This window comes from Aedes albopictus, unplaced genomic scaffold (assembly GCF_035046485.1).
Source record: "Aedes albopictus strain Foshan unplaced genomic scaffold, AalbF5 HiC_scaffold_254, whole genome shotgun sequence".
Classification (NCBI taxonomy): Eukaryota; Metazoa; Arthropoda; class Insecta; order Diptera; family Culicidae; genus Aedes; species Aedes albopictus.
Window position 1 is genome coordinate 1 of NW_026917040.1, and position 21,624 is coordinate 21,624.

General features: G+C 35.5%; 1 protein-coding gene and 1 long non-coding RNA gene across 2 annotated transcripts in view; one reads left to right on the top strand and one right to left on the bottom strand.

Moving 5' to 3' along the window:
• Positions 1-8: 8 nt before the first annotated feature.
• Positions 9-749, bottom strand: LOC134284525 (uncharacterized; the record flags this gene model as incomplete). Its single annotated transcript, XM_062843490.1, has 2 exons — positions 195-749; positions 9-137 (listed from the first exon to the last, which is right to left on the bottom strand). Coding segments are annotated over exons 1-2 (561 nt in total), but the record flags the coding sequence as incomplete, so codon positions are not given.
• A 53-nt stretch (positions 750-802) lies between these two features.
• The window catches only part of LOC115258118 (uncharacterized), a 41,680-nt gene continuing 20,858 nt past the window's right edge, over positions 803-21,624 (top strand). The window contains exons 1-2 of the long non-coding RNA XR_009995824.1: positions 803-931; positions 989-1,788. This is a non-coding gene — a long non-coding RNA (uncharacterized LOC115258118). The remainder of the gene's footprint in view (positions 932-988; positions 1,789-21,624) is intronic.

The window sequence follows — 21,624 nt, forward strand, 5'->3', positions numbered from 1 at the left end:
TGAGCCTGATAGTGCCGTTGGTCACAAAACTTTATCGATACGGCATCTTCGATTAGACTCTGAAAAACTCGGACCACGCCTGAACACCACGCTTCGACCATTTTGTGAACGGATCGGCCCTCCAGATAATTGTAACTCTGAAAATCAATACTTTTTTTCATAATCGAAGCAAGAAACCCGTACACTTCGCTTACCGATTCCGCAGGCAGTATCCCCTTCAGCCCGCCATGCTTGACGGTGCTGGGCATCTTGCCGAACCGCGCCGGTAACGGTTTGATGTACCGGCAGCTGGTCTTGATGGGGACCCCTTCGTCGATGGCCCAAACATTGCACATCACCTCCCCGCTCAGATCCTGTTGAATTTCATCGATCTTGGCACGTGTCCAGCGGCCCAACTGGAAGTAGAACACGGCCACCAACTCGCCTATCTGGGTCGGCTTGTACACACCGGATGTGATGTTGCCCCGGCCGAATGTGTTCTCGCAGAATTCTATCAGCTCCAGCTGGAACTCTTGCTCGTCCGCATTGTACAGATAGGCCGACTCGTGCTTGAACCAGAAGTTGTGCGGATTGATGTAGTGGGTGATCCGGATCAGATCGTCGTTATCTCGTTCTTCAATCGACATGACTGATCCCGGTCAAACCTATCGAGCCGGGTGAAGAATTGATAAATGTAATGAAATCACACAAAATCGCTAATAAATTCCGAAAGAGTTCTTCCGCAGCTTTTGGGGCCGGCGAAGCTGGCCCGCAACTCAACTCGTCGAAAACTTATCGTTTACTGTTTTACATGCATGTTTGTTGGTATTAGTGAACTCGCGTTTAACAGATCGTTTTGTTTACATCCAATGTCTTCTTTGCTTGCCAAAAAATCCGTCAACGGTTTTTTTTTTGCGTTTCAACAACGAAAGTGTACTTTACAGCTGTTACAGTAAGTAATGTTTTATAATATTATTACAATGTAGGTGAATAATTTGTTCCGTTTTAGGTTGATGGAGAAATCCGATGAACGGGTTCTACTGCAGAACAGATCGTGTCGCCGATGGAAAAAATAATCAATGTGACAAAGCCGGCTGGTGTGCCCAGGTTGCTGACGCGTGCGCTAGACTCGGACGAAGCTGGCCATCAACTTGTAAATACGGCCAAGCGGTGGAAAGTTTCCTTCGCACCGAGGACCGAAGTGTTCAACACCGAGGAAGAAAAGTTGAACAAATTTGCCAAGCAGGCTCTGAAGCGGGCGTAGGCCGGAGGCCATCAAATATGTTCTGCCCAAAGATTTGAAAGTGGTTCCGCAGCATACGGTTCGGAGCAGTGCCGGAAAGAGTCCACTAGTGAAGAGAAGAAAGTACTGGAGTACATGCCGCACACCAACTCAACGATTTATTAAGGCATACGTTCCGTTCATAGATATCGATCTGATGGAGAAGTTCTTTTTTCGCTTTCGGATTGCTACGTTCTGCTGGAGTTGGCCCCCAAACAGAAGCGAGACTTTGTGCAGTGGATCCGAGTTAACGAGCTCAACGAAAACCCGGTGCTAATCGCAGAGGAACATGTGGATTTCTACCACCAGACGGTGGTTTCGGATTGTAGCTTTGTGGCATTGTTGGCGGAACTTGTACGAGAAGAAGAATCGATTTTTTATCCTAGTTATAATCCTAGATGAAAGTATTGGACCCGGATGCACGTCAATGGGATCTCGAGGAAGGACTTTATTGGCGACTGATTGCCACTGCCTCGGATGGAGAAAGCCTTCATGAAGTTAATAGGAGGATACGATTTTCTAATAGAGTAAGTTTTGAGTTCTCTCGTTATTCTTTTAAAACAATTTTTATTTTTGAGAAAGGGATATGAACTTTGAAAAAGAAATTTTCAATGATCACGAAGTTGAAGATAAAATTTAATTTAGTTTCCCTTACAGGGGTCGACCTGCTTAGGTGTGAATAACATTTTATTTCAGATTCGTTCTGAGCTTAAGGTTGTCGTTCATCATATGATGTCACCTAAGTGTATTTGATGCTTAGGTGTGAATAACATTTTATTTCAGATCCGTTCTGAGCTTAATGTTGTCGTTCATCATATGATGTCACCTAAGTGTATTTGATGCTTGGGTGTGAATAACATTTTATTTCAGATTCGTTCTGAGCTTAATGTTGTCGTTCATCATTCGATGTCACCTAAGTGTATTTGATGCTTAGGTGTAATCTACACTTTATTTCAGATTCGTTCTGAGCTTAATGTTGTCGTTCATCATTCGATGTCACCTAAGTGTATTTGATGCTTAAGTGTAATCTAGACTTTATTTCAGATTCGTTCTGAGCTTAATGTTGTCGTTCATCATATGATGTCACCTAAGTGTATTTGATGCTTAGGTGTGAATAACATTTTATTTCAGATTCGTTCTGAGCTTAATGTTGTCGTTCATCATTTGATGTCACCTAAGTGTATTTGATGCTTAGGTGTGAATAACATTTTATTTCAGATCCGTTCTGAGCTTAATGTTGTCGTTCATCATATGATGTCACCTAAGTGTATTTGATGCTTGGGTGTGAATAACATTTTATTTCAGATTCGTTCTGAGCTTAATGTTGTCGTTCATCATTCGATGTCACCTAAGTGTATTTGATGCTTAGGTGTGTCGTTCATCATTTGATGTCACCTAAGTGTATTTGATGCTTAGGTGTGTCGTTCATCATATGATGTCACCTAAGTGTATTTGATGCTTAGGTGTGAACAAGATTTTATTTCAGATTCGTTCTGAGCTTAATGTTGTCGTTCATCATTTGATGTCACCTAAGTGTATTTGATGCTTAGGTGTGAATAACATTTTATTTCAGATTCGTTCTGAGCTTAATGTTGTCGTTCATCATTTAATGTCACCTAAGTGTATTTGATGCTTAGGTGTGTCGTTCATCATTTGATGTCACCTAAGTGTATTTGATGCTTGGGTGTGAATAACATTTTATTTCAGATTCGTTCTGAGCTTAATGTTGTCGTTCATCATTTGAAGTCACCTAAGTGTATTTGATGCTTAGGTGTGAACAAGATTTTATTTCAGATTCGTTCTGAGCTTAATGTTGTCGTTCATCATTTGATGTCACCTAAGTGTATTTGATGCTTAGGTGTGAATAACATTTTATTTCAGATTCGTTCTGAGTTTAATGTTGTCGTTCATCATTTGATGTCACCTAAGTGTATTTGATGCTTAGGTGTGAACAAGATTTTATTTCAGATTCGTTCTGAGCTTAATGTTGTCGTTCATCATTTGATGTCACCTAAGTGTATTTGATGCTTAGGTGTGAATAACATTTTATTTCAGATTCGTTCTGAGCTTAATGTTGTCGTGCATCATTTGATGTCACCTAAGTGTATTTGATGCTTAGGTGTAATCTACACTTTATTTCAGATTCGTTCTGAGCTTAATGTTGTCGTTCATCATTCGATGTCACCTAAGTGTATTTGATGCTTAAGTGTAATCTAGACTTTATTTCAGATTCGTTCTGAGCTTAATGTTGTCGTTCATCATATGATGTCACCTAAGTGTATTTGATGCTTGGGTGTGAATAACATTTTATTTCAGATTCGTTCTGAGCTTAATGTTGTCGTTCATCATTCGATGTCACCTAAGTGTATTTGATGCTTAGGTGTAATCTACACTTTATTTCAGATTCGTTCTGAGCTTAATGTTGTCGTTCATCATTCGATGTCACCAAAGTGTATTTGATGCTTAAGTGTAATCTAGACTTTATTTCAGATTCGTTCTGAGCTTAATGTTGTCGTTCATCATTTGATGTCACCTAAGTGTATTTGATGCTTAGGTGTGAACAAGATTTTATTTCAGATTCGTTCTGAGCTTAATGTTGTCGTTCATCATTTGATGTCACCTAAGTGTATTTGATGCTTAGGTGTGAATAACATTTTATTTCAGATTCGTTCTGAGCTTAATGTTGTCGTTCATCATTTGATGTCACCTAAGTGTATTTGATGCTTAGGTGTGAACAAGATTTTATTTCAGATTCGTTCTGAGCTTAATGTTGTCGTTCATCATTTGATGTCACCTAAGTGTATTTGATGCTTAGGTGTGAATAACATTTTATTTCAGATTCGTTCTGAGCTTAATGTTGTCGTTCATCATTCGATGTCACCTAAGTGTATTTGATGCTTAGGTGTAATCTACACTTTATTTCAGATTCGTTCTGAGCTTAATGTTGTCGTTCATCATTCGATGTCACCTAAGTGTATTTGATGCTTAAGTGTAATCTAGACTTTATTTAAGATTCGTTCTGAGCTTAATGTTGTCGTTCATCATATGATGTCACCTAAGTGTATTTGATGCTTAGGTGTGAATAACATTTTATTTCAGATTCGTTCTGAGCTTAATGTTGTCGTTCATCATTTGATGTCACCTAAGTGTATTTGATGCTTAGGTGTGAACAAGATTTTATTTCAGATTCGTTCTGAGCTTAATGTTGTCGTTCATCATTTGATGTCACCTAAGTGTATTTGATGCTTAGGTGTGAATAACATTTTATTTCAGATTCGTTCTGAGCTTAATGTTGTCGTTCATCATATGATGTCACCTAAGTGTATTTGATGCTTGGGTGTGAATAACATTTTATTTCAGATTCGTTCTGAGCTTAATGTTGTCGTTCATCATTCGATGTCACCTAAGTGTATTTGATGCTTAGGTGTAATCTACACTTTATTTCAGATTCGTTCTGAGCTTAATGTTGTCGTTCATCATTCGATGTCACCTAAGTGTATTTGATGCTTAAGTGTAATCTAGACTTTATTTCAGATTCGTTCTGAGCTTAATGTTGTCGTTCATCATATGATGTCACCTAAGTGTATTTGATGCTTAGGTGTGAATAACATTTTATTTCAGATTCGTTCTGAGCTTAATGTTGTCGTTCATCATTTGATGTCACCTAAGTGTATTTGATGCTTAGGTGTGAATAACATTTTATTTCAGATTCGTTCTGAGCTTAATGTTGTCGTTCATCATTTGATGTCACCTAAGTGTATTTGATGCTTAGGTGTGAACAAGATTTTATTTCAGATTCGTTCTGAGCTTAATGTTGTCGTTCATCATATGATGTCACCTAAGTGTATTTGATGCTTAGGTGTGAATAACATTTTATTTCAGATTCGTTCTGAGCTTAATGTTGTCGTTCATCATATGATGTCACCTAAGTGTATTTGATGCTTGGGTGTGAATAACATTTTATTTCAGATTCGTTCTGAGCTTAATGTTGTCGTTCATCATTTGATGTCACCTAAGTGTATTTGATGCTTAGGTGTGAATAACATTTTATTTCAGATCCGTTCTGAGCTTAATGTTGTCGTTCATCATATGATGTCACCTAAGTGTATTTGATGCTTGGGTGTGAATAACATTTTATTTCAGATTCGTTCTGAGCTTAATGTTGTCGTTCATCATTCGATGTCACCTAAGTGTATTTGATGCTTAAGTGTAATCTAGACTTTATTTCAGATTCGTTCTGAGCTTAATGTTGTCGTTCATCATATGATGTCACCTAAGTGTATTTGATGCTTAGGTGTGAATAACATTTTATTTCAGATTCGTTCTGAGCTTAATGTTGTCGTTCATCATTTGATGTCACCTAAGTGTATTTGATGCTTAGGTGTGAATAACATTTTATTTCAGATTCGTTCTGAGCTTAATGTTGTCGTTCATCATATGATGTCACCTAAGTGTATTTGATGCTTAGGTGTGAATAACATTTTATTTCAGATTCGTTCTGAGCTTAATGTTGTCGTTCATCATTTGATGTCACCTAAGTGTATTTGATGCTTAGGTGTGAACAAGATTTTATTTCAGATTCGTTCTGAGCTTAATGTTGTCGTTCATCATTTGATGTCACCTAAGTGTATTTGATGCTTAGGTGTGAATAACATTTTATTTCAGATTCGTTCTGAGCTTAATGTTGTCGTTCATCATTCGATGTCACCTAAGTGTATTTGATGCTTAGGTGTAATCTACACTTTATTTCAGATTCGTTCTGAGCTTAATGTTGTCGTTCATCATTCGATGTCACCTAAGTGTATTTGATGCTTAAGTGTAATCTAGACTTTATTTCAGATTCGTTCTGAGCTTAATGTTGTCGTTCATCATATGATGTCACCTAAGTGTATTTGATGCTTAGGTGTGAATAACATTTTATTTCAGATTCGTTCTGAGCTTAATGTTGTCGTTCATCATTCGATGTCACCTAAGTGTATTTGATGCTTAGGTGTAATCTACACTTTATTTCAGATTCGTTCTGAGCTTAATGTTGTCGTTCATCATATGATGTCACCTAAGTGTATTTGATGCTTGGGTGTGAATAACATTTTATTTCAGATTCGTTCTGAGCTTAATGTTGTCGTTCATCATATGATGTCACCTAAGTGTATTTGATGCTTAGGTGTGAATAACATTTTATTTCAGATTCGTTCTGAGCTTAATGTTGTCGTTCATCATTTGATGTCACCTAAGTGTATTTGATGCTTAGGTGTGAATAACATTTTATTTCAGATTCGTTCTGAGCTTAATGTTGTCGTTCATCATATGATGTCACCTAAGTGTATTTGATGCTTAGGTGTGAATAACATTTTATTTCAGATTCGTTCTGAGCTTAATGTTGTCGTTCATCATTTAATGTCACCTAAGTGTATTTGATGCTTAGGTGTGTCGTTCATCATTTGATGTCACCTAAGTGTATTTGATGCTTAGGTGTGTCGTTCATCATTTGATGTCACCTAAGTGTATTTGATGCTTGGGTGTGAATAACATTTTATTTCAGATTCGTTCTGAGCTTAATGTTGTCGTTCATCATTTGAAGTCACCTAAGTGTATTTGATGCTTAGGTGTGAACAAGATTTTATTTCAGATTCGTTCTGAGCTTAATGTTGTCGTTCATCATTTGATGTCACCTAAGTGTATTTGATGCTTAGGTGTGAATAACATTTTATTTCAGATTCGTTCTGAGCTTAATGTTGTCGTTCATCATTTGATGTCACCTAAGTGTATTTGATGCTTAGGTGTGAATAACATTTTATTTCAGATTCGTTCTGAGCTTAATGTTGTCGTTCATCATTCGATGTCACCTAAGTGTATTTGATGCTTAAGTGTAATCTAGACTTTATTTCAGATTCGTTCTGAGCTTAATGTTGTCGTTCATCATATGATGTCACCTAAGTGTATTTGATGCTTAGGTGTGAATAACATTTTATTTCAGATTCGTTCTGAGCTTAATGTTGTCGTTCATCATTTGATGTCACCTAAGTGTATTTGATGCTTAGGTGTGAATAACATTTTATTTCAGATTCGTTCTGAGCTTAATGTTGTCGTTCATCATTTGATGTCACCTAAGTGTATTTGATGCTTAGGTGTGAATAACATTTTATTTCAGATTCGTTCTGAGCTTAATGTTGTCGTTCATCATTTGATGTCACCTAAGTGTATTTGATGCTTAGGTGTGAACAAGATTTTATTTCAGATTCGTTCTGAGCTTAATGTTGTCGTTCATCATTTGATGTCACCTAAGTGTATTTGATGCTTAGGTGTGAATAACATTTTATTTCAGATTCGTTCTGAGCTTAATGTTGTCGTTCATCATTTGATGTCACCTAAGTGTATTTGATGCTTAGGTGTGAACAAGATTTTATTTCAGATTCGTTCTGAGCTTAATGTTGTCGTTCATCATTTGATGTCACCTAAGTGTATTTGATGCTTAGGTGTGAACAAGATTTTATTTCAGATTCGTTCTGAGCTTAATGTTGTCGTTCATCATATGATGTCACCTAAGTGTATTTGATGCTTAGGTGTGAATAACATTTTATTTCAGATTCGTTCTGAGCTTAATGTTGTCGTTCATCATATGATGTCACCTAAGTGTATTTGATGCTTGGGTGTGAATAACATTTTATTTCAGATTCGTTCTGAGCTTAATGTTGTCGTTCATCATTTGATGTCACCTAAGTGTATTTGATGCTTAGGTGTGAATAACATTTTATTTCAGATTCGTTCTGAGCTTAATGTTGTCGTTCATCATTTGATGTCACCTAAGTGTATTTGATGCTTAGGTGTGAATAACATTTTATTTCAGATTCGTTCTGAGCTTAATGTTGTCGTTCATCATTTGATGTCACCTAAGTGTATTTGATGCTTAGGTGTGAATAACATTTTATTTCAGATTCGTTCTGAGCTTAATGTTGTCGTTCATCATTTGATGTCACCTAAGTGTATTTGATGCTTAGGTGTGAACAAGATTTTATTTCAGATTCGTTCTGAGCTTAATGTTGTCGTTCATCATTTGATGTCACCTAAGTGTATTTGATGCTTAGGTGTGAATAACATTTTATTTCAGATTCGTTCTGAGCTTAATGTTGTCGTTCATCATTTGATGTCACCTAAGTGTATTTGATGCTTAGGTGTGAACAAGATTTTATTTCAGATTCGTTCTGAGCTTAATGTTGTCGTTCATCATTTGATGTCACCTAAGTGTATTTGATGCTTAGGTGTGAACAAGATTTTATTTCAGATTCGTTCTGAGCTTAATGTTGTCGTTCATCATATGATGTCACCTAAGTGTATTTGATGCTTGGGTGTGAATAACATTTTATTTCAGATTCGTTCTGAGCTTAATGTTGTCGTTCATCATTTGATGTCACCTAAGTGTATTTGATGCTTAGGTGTGAATAACATTTTATTTCAGATCCGTTCTGAGCTTAATGTTGTCGTTCATCATATGATGTCACCTAAGTGTATTTGATGCTTAGGTGTAATCTACACTTTATTTCAGATTCGTTCTGAGCTTAATGTTGTCGTTCATCATTCGATGTCACCTAAGTGTATTTGATGCTTAGGTGTAATCTACACTTTATTTCAGATTCGTTCTGAGCTTAATGTTGTCGTTCATCATTCGATGTCACCTAAGTGTATTTGATGCTTAAGTGTAATCTAGACTTTATTTCAGATTCGTTCTGAGCTTAATGTTGTCGTTCATCATATGATGTCACCTAAGTGTATTTGATGCTTAGGTGTGAATAACATTTTATTTCAGATTCGTTCTGAGCTTAATGTTGTCGTTCATCATTCGATGTCACCTAAGTGTATTTGATGCTTAGGTGTAATCTACACTTTATTTCAGATTCGTTCTGAGCTTAATGTTGTCGTTCATCATTCGATGTCACCTAAGTGTATTTGATGCTTAAGTGTAATCTAGACTTTATTTCAGATTCGTTCTGAGCTTAATGTTGTCGTTCATCATATGATGTCACCTAAGTGTATTTGATGCTTAGGTGTGAATAACATTTTATTTCAGATTCGTTCTGAGCTTAATGTTGTCGTTCATCATTTGATGTCACCTAAGTGTATTTGATGCTTAGGTGTGAACAAGATTTTATTTCAGATTCGTTCTGAGCTTAATGTTGTCGTTCATCATATGATGTCACCTAAGTGTATTTGATGCTTGGGTGTGAATAACATTTTATTTCAGATTCGTTCTGAGCTTAATGTTGTCGTTCATCATTTGATGTCACCTAAGTGTATTTGATGCTTAGGTGTGAATAACATTTTATTTCAGATCCGTTCTGAGCTTAATGTTGTCGTTCATCATATGATGTCACCTAAGTGTATTTGATGCTTAGGTGTAATCTACACTTTATTTCAGATTCGTTCTGAGCTTAATGTTGTCGTTCATCATTCGATGTCACCTAAGTGTATTTGATGCTTAGGTGTAATCTACACTTTATTTCAGATTCGTTCTGAGCTTAATGTTGTCGTTCATCATTCGATGTCACCTAAGTGTATTTGATGCTTAAGTGTAATCTAGACTTTATTTCAGATTCGTTCTGAGCTTAATGTTGTCGTTCATCATATGATGTCACCTAAGTGTATTTGATGCTTAGGTGTGAATAACATTTTATTTCAGATTCGTTCTGAGCTTAATGTTGTCGTTCATCATTCGATGTCACCTAAGTGTATTTGATGCTTAGGTGTAATCTACACTTTATTTCAGATTCGTTCTGAGCTTAATGTTGTCGTTCATCATTCGATGTCACCTAAGTGTATTTGATGCTTAAGTGTAATCTAGACTTTATTTCAGATTCGTTCTGAGCTTAATGTTGTCGTTCATCATATGATGTCACCTAAGTGTATTTGATGCTTAGGTGTGAATAACATTTTATTTCAGATTCGTTCTGAGCTTAATGTTGTCGTTCATCATTTGATGTCACCTAAGTGTATTTGATGCTTAGGTGTGAATAACATTTTATTTCAGATTCTTTCTGAGCTTAATGTTGTCGTTCATCATTCGATGTCACCTAAGTGTATTTGATGCTTAAGTGTAATCTAGACTTTATTTCAGATTCGTTCTGAGCTTAATGTTGTCGTTCATCATATGATGTCACCTAAGTGTATTTGATGCTTAGGTGTGAATAACATTTTATTTCAGATTCGTTCTGAGCTTAATGTTGTCGTTCATCATTTGATGTCACCTAAGTGTATTTGATGCTTAGGTGTGAATAACATTTTATTTCAGATTCGTTCTGAGCTTAATGTTGTCGTTCATCATTTGATGTCACCTAAGTGTATTTGATGCTTAGGTGTGAATAACATTTTATTTCAGATTCGTTCTGAGCTTAATGTTGTCGTTCATCATATGATGTCACCTAAGTGTATTTGATGCTTGGGTGTGAATAACATTTTATTTCAGATTCGTTCTGAGCTTAATGTTGTCGTTCATCATTTGATGTCACCTAAGTGTATTTGATGCTTAGGTGTGAATAACATTTTATTTCAGATTCGTTCTGAGCTTAATGTTGTCGTTCATCATTTGATGTCACCTAAGTGTATTTGATGCTTAGGTGTGAATAACATTTTATTTCAGATTCGTTCTGAGCTTAATGTTGTCGTTCATCATTCGATGTCACCTAAGTGTATTTGATGCTTAGGTGTAATCTACACTTTATTTCAGATTCGTTCTGAGCTTAATGTTGTCGTTCATCATTCGATGTCACCTAAGTGTATTTGATGCTTAAGTGTAATCTAGACTTTATTTCAGATTCGTTCTGAGCTTAATGTTGTCGTTCATCATATGATGTCACCTAAGTGTATTTGATGCTTAGGTGTGAATAACATTTTATTTCAGATTCGTTCTGAGCTTAATGTTGTCGTTCATCATATGATGTCACCTAAGTGTATTTGATGCTTGGGTGTGAATAACATTTTATTTCAGATTCGTTCTGAGCTTAATGTTGTCGTTCATCATATGATGTCACCTAAGTGTATTTGATGCTTGGGTGTGAATAACATTTTATTTCAGATTCGTTCTGAGCTTAATGTTGTCGTTCATCATTTGATGTCACCTAAGTGTATTTGATGCTTAGGTGTGAATAACATTTTATTTCAGATTCGTTCTGAGCTTAATGTTGTCGTTCATCATATGATGTCACCTAAGTGTATTTGATGCTTAGGTGTGAATAACATTTTATTTCAGATCCGTTCTGAGCTTAATGTTGTCGTTCATCATATGATGTCACCTAAGTGTATTTGATGCTTGGGTGTGAATAACATTTTATTTCAGATTCGTTCTGAGCTTAATGTTGTCGTTCATCATTCGATGTCACCTAAGTGTATTTGATGCTTAGGTGTAATCTACACTTTATTTCAGATTCGTTCTGAGCTTAATGTTGTCGTTCATCATTCGATGTCACCTAAGTGTATTTGATGCTTAGGTGTAATCTACACTTTATTTCAGATTCGTTCTGAGCTTAATGTTGTCGTTCATCATATGATGTCACCTAAGTGTATTTGATGCTTAGGTGTGAATAACATTTTATTTCAGATTCGTTCTGAGCTTAATGTTGTCGTTCATCATTTGATGTCACCTAAGTGTATTTGATGCTTAGGTGTGAATAACATTTTATTTCAGATTCTTTCTGAGCTTAATGTTGTCGTTCATCATTCGATGTCACCTAAGTGTATTTGATGCTTAAGTGTAATCTAGACTTTATTTCAGATTCGTTCTGAGCTTAATGTTGTCGTTCATCATATGATGTCACCTAAGTGTATTTGATGCTTAGGTGTGAATAACATTTTATTTCAGATTCGTTCTGAGCTTAATGTTGTCGTTCATCATTTGATGTCACCTAAGTGTATTTGATGCTTAGGTGTGAATAACATTTTATTTCAGATTCTTTCTGAGCTTAATGTTGTCGTTCATCATTTGATGTCACCTAAGTGTATTTGATGCTTGGGTGTGAATAACATTTTATTTCAGATTCGTTCTGAGCTTAATGTTGTCGTTCATCATTTGATGTCACCTAAGTGTATTTGATGCTTAGGTGTGAATAACATTTTATTTCAGATTCGTTCTGAGCTTAATGTTGTCGTTCATCATTTGATGTCACCTAAGTGTATTTGATGCTTGGGTGTGAATAACATTTTATTTCAGATTCGTTCTGAGCTTAATGTTGTCGTTCATCATTTGATGTCACCTAAGTGTATTTGATGCTTAGGTGTGAATAACATTTTATTTCAGATTCGTTCTGAGCTTAATGTTGTCGTTCATCATATGATGTCACCTAAGTGTATTTGATGCTTGGGTGTGAATAACATTTTATTTCAGATTCGTTCTGAGCTTAATGTTGTCGTTCATCATTTGATGTCACCTAAGTGTATTTGATGCTTAGGTGTGAATAACATTTTATTTCAGATTCGTTCTGAGCTTAATGTTGTCGTTCATCATTTGATGTCACCTAAGTGTATTTGATGCTTAGGTGTGAATAACATTTTATTTCAGATTCGTTCTGAGCTTAATGTTGTCGTTCATCATTCGATGTCACCTAAGTGTATTTGATGCTTAGGTGTAATCTACACTTTATTTCAGATTCGTTCTGAGCTTAATGTTGTCGTTCATCATTCGATGTCACCTAAGTGTATTTGATGCTTAAGTGTAATCTAGACTTTATTTCAGATTCGTTCTGAGCTTAATGTTGTCGTTCATCATATGATGTCACCTAAGTGTATTTGATGCTTAGGTGTGAATAACATTTTATTTCAGATTCGTTCTGAGCTTAATGTTGTCGTTCATCATTTGATGTCACCTAAGTGTATTTGATGCTTAGGTGTGAATAACATTTTATTTCAGATTCGTTCTGAGCTTAATGTTGTCGTTCATCATATGATGTCACCTAAGTGTATTTGATGCTTGGGTGTGAATAACATTTTATTTCAGATTCGTTCTGAGCTTAATGTTGTCGTTCATCATTTGATGTCACCTAAGTGTATTTGATGCTTAGGTGTGAATAACATTTTATTTCAGATCCGTTCTGAGCTTAATGTTGTCGTTCATCATATGATGTCACCTAAGTGTATTTGATGCTTAGGTGTAATCTACACTTTATTTCAGATTCGTTCTGAGCTTAATGTTGTCGTTCATCATTCGATGTCACCTAAGTGTATTTGATGCTTAGGTGTAATCTACACTTTATTTCAGATTCGTTCTGAGCTTAATGTTGTCGTTCATCATTCGATGTCACCTAAGTGTATTTGATGCTTAAGTGTAATCTAGACTTTATTTCAGATTCGTTCTGAGCTTAATGTTGTCGTTCATCATATGATGTCACCTAAGTGTATTTGATGCTTAGGTGTGAATAACATTTTATTTCAGATTCGTTCTGAGCTTAATGTTGTCGTTCATCATTCGATGTCACCTAAGTGTATTTGATGCTTAGGTGTAATCTACACTTTATTTCAGATTCGTTCTGAGCTTAATGTTGTCGTTCATCATTCGATGTCACCTAAGTGTATTTGATGCTTAAGTGTAATCTAGACTTTATTTCAGATTCGTTCTGAGCTTAATGTTGTCGTTCATCATATGATGTCACCTAAGTGTATTTGATGCTTAGGTGTGAATAACATTTTATTTCAGATTCGTTCTGAGCTTAATGTTGTCGTTCATCATTTGATGTCACCTAAGTGTATTTGATGCTTAGGTGTGAATAACATTTTATTTCAGATTCTTTCTGAGCTTAATGTTGTCGTTCATCATTCGATGTCACCTAAGTGTATTTGATGCTTAAGTGTAATCTAGACTTTATTTCAGATTCGTTCTGAGCTTAATGTTGTCGTTCATCATATGATGTCACCTAAGTGTATTTGATGCTTAGGTGTGAATAACATTTTATTTCAGATTCGTTCTGAGCTTAATGTTGTCGTTCATCATTTGATGTCACCTAAGTGTATTTGATGCTTAGGTGTGAATAACATTTTATTTCAGATTCGTTCTGAGCTTAATGTTGTCGTTCATCATTTGATGTCACCTAAGTGTATTTGATGCTTAGGTGTGAATAACATTTTATTTCAGATTCGTTCTGAGCTTAATGTTGTCGTTCATCATATGATGTCACCTAAGTGTATTTGATGCTTGGGTGTGAATAACATTTTATTTCAGATTCGTTCTGAGCTTAATGTTGTCGTTCATCATTTGATGTCACCTAAGTGTATTTGATGCTTAGGTGTGAATAACATTTTATTTCAGATTCGTTCTGAGCTTAATGTTGTCGTTCATCATTTGATGTCACCTAAGTGTATTTGATGCTTAGGTGTGAATAACATTTTATTTCAGATTCGTTCTGAGCTTAATGTTGTCGTTCATCATTCGATGTCACCTAAGTGTATTTGATGCTTAAGTGTAATCTACACTTTATTTCAGATTCGTTCTGAGCTTAATGTTGTCGTTCATCATTCGATGTCACCTAAGTGTATTTGATGCTTAAGTGTAATCTAGACTTTATTTCAGATTCGTTCTGAGCTTAATGTTGTCGTTCATCATATGATGTCACCTAAGTGTATTTGATGCTTAGGTGTGAATAACATTTTATTTCAGATTCGTTCTGAGCTTAATGTTGTCGTTCATCATATGATGTCACCTAAGTGTATTTGATGCTTGGGTGTGAATAACATTTTATTTCAGATTCGTTCTGAGCTTAATGTTGTCGTTCATCATATGATGTCACCTAAGTGTATTTGATGCTTGGGTGTGAATAACATTTTATTTCAGATTCGTTCTGAGCTTAATGTTGTCGTTCATCATTTGATGTCACCTAAGTGTATTTGATGCTTAGGTGTGAATAACATTTTATTTCAGATTCGTTCTGAGCTTAATGTTGTCGTTCATCATATGATGTCACCTAAGTGTATTTGATGCTTAGGTGTGAATAACATTTTATTTCAGATCCGTTCTGAGCTTAATGTTGTCGTTCATCATATGATGTCACCTAAGTGTATTTGATGCTTGGGTGTGAATAACATTTTATTTCAGATTCGTTCTGAGCTTAATGTTGTCGTTCATCATTCGATGTCACCTAAGTGTATTTGATGCTTAGGTGTAATCTACACTTTATTTCAGATTCGTTCTGAGCTTAATGTTGTCGTTCATCATTCGATGTCACCTAAGTGTATTTGATGCTTAGGTGTAATCTACACTTTATTTCAGATTCGTTCTGAGCTTAATGTTGTCGTTCATCATATGATGTCACCTAAGTGTATTTGATGCTTAGGTGTGAATAACATTTTATTTCAGATTCGTTCTGAGCTTAATGTTGTCGTTCATCATTTGATGTCACCTAAGTGTATTTGATGCTTAGGTGTGAATAACATTTTATTTCAGATTCTTTCTGAGCTTAATGTTGTCGTTCATCATTCGATGTCACCTAAGTGTATTTGATGCTTAAGTGTAATCTAGACTTTATTTCAGATTCGTTCTGAGCTTAATGTTGTCGTTCATCATATGATGTCACCTAAGTGTATTTGATGCTTAGGTGTGAATAACATTTTATTTCAGATTCGTTCTGAGCTTAATGTTGTCGTTCATCATTTGATGTCACCTAAGTGTATTTGATGCTTAGGTGTGAATAACATTTTATTTCAGATTCTTTCTGAGCTTAATGTTGTCGTTCATCATTTGATGTCACCTAAGTGTATTTGATGCTTGGGTGTGAATAACATTTTATTTCAGATTCGTTCTGAGCTTAATGTTGTCGTTCATCATTTGATGTCACCTAAGTGTATTTGATGCTTAGGTGTGAATAACATTTTATTTCAGATTCGTTCTGAGCTTAATGTTGTCGTTCATCATTTGATGTCACCTAAGTGTATTTGATGCTTGGGTGTGAATAACATTTTATTTCAGATTCGTTCTGAGCTTAATGTTGTCGTTCATCATTTGATGTCACCTAAGTGTATTTGATGCTTAGGTGTGAATAACATTTTATTTCAGATTCGTTCTGAGCTTAATGTTGTCGTTCATCATTTGATGTCACCTAAGTGTATTTGATGCTTGGGTGTGAATAACATTTTATTTCAGATTCGTTCTGAGCTTAATGTTGTCGTTCATCATTTGATGTCACCTAAGTGTATTTGATGCTTAGGTGTGATCTAGATTTTATTTCAGATTCGTTCTGAGCTTAATGTTGTCGTTCATCATTTGATGTCACCTAAATGTATTTAATGCTTATGTGTGATCTAGACTTTATTTCAGATTCGTTCTGAGCTTAATGTTGTCGTTCATCATTTGATGTCACCTAAGTGTATTTGATGCTTAGGTGTGAATAACATTTTATTTCCGATCCGTTCTGAGCTTAATGTTGTCGTTCATTATTTGATGTCACCTAAGTGTATTTGATGCTTAGGTGTGAATAACATTTTATTTCAGATTCGTTCTGAGCTTAATGTTGTCGTTCATCATTTGATGTCACCTAAGTGTATTTGATGCTTAGGTGTGAATAACATTTTATTTCAGATTCGTTCTGAGCTTAATGTTGTCGTTCATCATTTGATGTCACCTAAGTGTATTTGATGCTTAGGTGTGAATAACATTTTATTTCAGATTCGTTCTGAGCTTAATGTTGTCGTTCATCATTTGATGTCACCTAAGTGTATTTGATGCTTGGGTGTGAATAACATTTTATTTCAGATTCGTTCTGAGCTTAATGTTGTCGTTCATCATTTGATGTCACCTAAGTGTATTTGATGCTTAGGTGTGAATAACATTTTATTTCAGCTTAATGTTGTCGTTCATCATTTAATGTCACCTAAGTGTATTTGATGCTTAGGTGTGTCGTTCATCATTTGATGTCACCTAAGTGTTTTTGATGCTTAGGTGTGTCGTTCATCATATGATGTCACCTAAGTGTATTTGATGCTTAGGTGTGAACAAGATTTTATTTCAGATTCGTTCTGAGCTTAATGTTGTCGTTCATCATTTGATGTCACCTAAGTGTATTTGATGCTTAGGTGTGAATAACATTTTATTTCAGATTCGTTCTGAGCTTAATGTTGTCATTCATCATTTGATGTCACCTAAGTGTATTTGATGCTTGGGTGTGAATAACATTTTATTTCAGATTCGTTCTGAGCTTAATGTTGTCGTTCATCATTTGATGTCACCTAAGTGTATTTGATGCTTAGGTGTGATCTAGATTTTATTTCAGATTCGTTCTGAGCTTAATGTTGTCGTTCATCATTTGATGTCACCTAAATGTATTTAATGCTTATGTGTGATCTAGACTTTATTTCAGATTCGTTCTGAGCTTAATGTTGTCGTTCATCATTTGATGTCACCTAAGTGTATTTGATGCTTAGGTGTGATCTAGATTTTATTTCAGATTCGTTCTGAGCTTAATGTTGTCGTTCATCATTTGATGTCACCTAAATGTATTTAATGCTTATGTGTGATCTAGACTTTATTTCAGATTCGTTCTGAGCTTAATGTTGTCGTTCATCATTTGATGTCACCTAAGTGTATTTGATGCTTAGGTGTGAATAACATTTTATTTCCGATCCGTTCTGAGCTTAATGTTGTCGTTCATTATTTGATGTCACCTAAGTGTATTTGATGCTTAGGTGTGAATAACATTTTATTTCAGATTCGTTCTGAGCTTAATGTTGTCGTTCATCATTTGATGTCACCTAAGTGTATTTGATGCTTAGGTGTGAATAACATTTTATTTCAGATTCGTTCTGAGCTTAATGTTGTCGTTCATCATTTGATGTCACCTAAGTGTATTTGATGCTTGGGTGTGAATAACATTTTATTTCAGATTCGTTCTGAGCTTAATGTTGTCGTTCATCATTTGATGTCACCTAAGTGTATTTGATGCTTAGGTGTGATCTAGAATTTATTTTCAGATTCGTTCTGAGCTTAATGTTGTCGTTCATCATTTGATGTCACCTAAGTGTATTTGATGCTTAGGTGTGATCTAGATTTTATTTCAGATTCGTTCTGAGCTTAATGTTGTCGTTCATCATTTGATGTCACCTAAATGTATTTAATGCTTATGTGTGATCTAGACTTTATTTCAGATTCGTTCTGAGCTTAATGTTGTCGTTCATCATTTGATGTCACCTAAGTGTATTTGATGCTTAGGTGTGATCTAGATTTTATTTCAGATTCGTTCTGAGCTTAATGTTGTCGTTCATCATTTGATGTCACCTAAATGTATTTAATGCTTATGTGTGATCTAGACTTTATTTCAGATTCGTTCTGAGCTTAATGTTGTCGTTCATCATTTGATGTCACCTAAGTGTATTTGATGCTTAGGTGTGAATAACATTTTATTTCCGATCCGTTCTGAGCTTAATGTTGTCGTTCATTATTTGATGTCACCTAAGTGTATTTGATGCTTAGGTGTGAATAACATTTTATTTCAGATTCGTTCTGAGCTTAATGTTGTCGTTCATCATTTGATGTCACCTAAGTGTATTTGATGCTTAGGTGTGAATAACATTTTATTTCAGATTCGTTCTGAGCTTAATGTTGTCGTTCATCATTTGATGTCACCTAAGTGTATTTGATGCTTAGGTGTGAATAACATTTTATTTCAGATTCGTTCTGAGCTTAATGTTGTCGTTCATCATTTGATGTCACCTAAGTGTATTTGATGCTTGGGTGTGAATAACATTTTATTTCAGATTCGTTCTGAGCTTAATGTTGTCGTTCATCATTTGATGTCACCTAAGTGTATTTGATGCTTAGGTGTGAATAACATTTTATTTCAGCTTAATGTTGTCGTTCATCATTTAATGTCACCTAAGTGTATTTGATGCTTAGGTGTGTCGTTCATCATTTGATGTCACCTAAGTGTTTTTGATGCTTAGGTGTGTCGTTCATCATATGATGTCACCTAAGTGTATTTGATGCTTAGGTGTGAACAAGATTTTATTTCAGATTCGTTCTGAGCTTAATGTTGTCGTTCATCATTTGATGTCACCTAAGTGTATTTGATGCTTAGGTGTGAATAACATTTTATTTCAGATTCGTTCTGAGCTTAATGTTGTCGTTCATCATTTGATGTCACCTAAGTGTATTTGATGCTTGGGTGTGAATAACATTTTATTTCAGATTCGTTCTGAGCTTAATGTTGTCGTTCATCATTTGATGTCACCTAAGTGTATTTGATGCTTAGGTGTGATCTAGATTTTATTTCAGATTCGTTCTGAGCTTAATGTTGTCGTTCATCATTTGATGTCACCTAAATGTATTTAATGCTTATGTGTGATCTAGACTTTATTTCAGATTCGTTCTGAGCTTAATGTTGTCGTTCATCATTTGATGTCACCTAAGTGTATTTGATGCTTAGGTGTGATCTAGATTTTATTTCAGATTCGTTCTGAGCTTAATGTTGTCGTTCATCATTTGATGTCACCTAAATGTATTTAATGCTTATGTGTGATCTAGACTTTATTTCAGATTCGTTCTGAGCTTAATGTTGTCGTTCATCATTTGATGTCACCTAAGTGTATTTGATGCTTAGGTGTGAATAACATTTTATTTCCGATCCGTTCTGAGCTTAATGTTGTCGTTCATTATTTGATGTCACCTAAGTGTATTTGATGCTTAGGTGTGAATAACATTTTATTTCAGATTCGTTCTGAGCTTAATGTTGTCGTTCATCATTTGATGTCACCTAAGTGTATTTGATGCTTAGGTGTGAATAACATTTTATTTCAGATTCGTTCTGAGCTTAATGTTGTCGTTCATCATTTGATGTCACCTAAGTGTATTTGATGCTTGGGTGTGAATAACATTTTATTTCAGATTCGTTCTGAGCTTAATGTTGTCGTTCATCATTTGATGTCACCTAAGTGTATTTGATGCTTAGGTGTGATCTAGAATTTATTTTCAGATTCGTTCTGAGCTTAATGTTGTCGTTCATCATTTGATGTCACCTAAGTGTATTTGATGCTTAGGTGTGATCTAGATTTTATTTCAGATTCGTTCTGAGCTTAATGTTGTCGTTCATCATTTGATGTCACCTAAGTGTATTTGATGCTTGGGTGTGATCTAGATTTTAATTTCAGATTCGTTCTGAGCTTAATGTTGTCGTTCATCATTTGATGTCACCTAAGCATATTTGATGCTTAGGTGTGAACTAGATTTTATTTCAGATTCGTTCTGAGCTTAATGTTGTCGTTCATCATTTGATGTCACCTAAGTGTATTTCGAGCTTGTGAGTAAATAAGAACCCATTTGATGCATAATATTAACCGAATCCACCCTCGGGTGATTTGTGCATCCTAAACTTATGTCGAACTTGGGGGTACATAAGAACCTATTTGATGCATAATACAATAACCTGAATGCACTCTCGGGTGATTTGTGCATCCTAAGCTTATTTCGAGCTTGGGAGTACATAAGAACCCATTTGATGCAAAATATAACTTGAATGCACCCTCGGGTGATTTGTGCATCCTAAGCTTATTTCGAGCTTGGGAACCCATTTGATGCACAATATAACTTGAATGCACCCACGGGTTATTTGTGCATCCTAAGCTTATTAAGAGCTTGGGAGTACATAAGAACCCATTTGATGCACAATATAACTTGAATGCACCCTCGGGTGATTTGTGCATCCTAAGCTTATTTCGAGCTTGGGAAACCATTTGATGCACAATATAACTTGAATGCACCCTCGGGTGATTTGTGCATCCTAAGCTTATTTCGAGCTTGGGAAACCATTTGATGCACAATATAACTTGAATGCACCCTCGGGTGATTTGTGCATCCTAAGCTTATTTCGAGCTTGGGAGTACATAAGAACCCATATGATGCACAATATAACTTGAATGCACCCTCGGGTGATTTGTGCATCCTAAGCTTATTTCGAGCTTGGGAGTACATAAGAACCCATTTGATGCACAATATAACTTGAATGCACCCACGGGTGATTTGTGCATCCTAAGCTTATTTCGAGCTTGGGAAACCATTTGATGCACAATATAACTTGAATGCACCCTCGGGTGATTTGTGCATCCTAAGCTTATTAAGAGCTTGGGAGTACATAAGAACCCATATGATGCACAATATAACTTGAATGCACCCTCGGGTGATTTGAGCATCCTAAGCTTATTTCGAGCTTGGGACACCATATGATGCACAATATAACTTGAATGCACCCACGGGTGATTTGTGCATCCTAAGCTTATTTAGAGCTTGGGAAACCTTTTGATGCACTATATAACTTGAATGCACCCTCGGGTGATTTGTGCATCCTAAGCTTATTTCGAGCTTGGGAGTACATAAGAACCCATATGATGCACAATATAACTTGAATGCA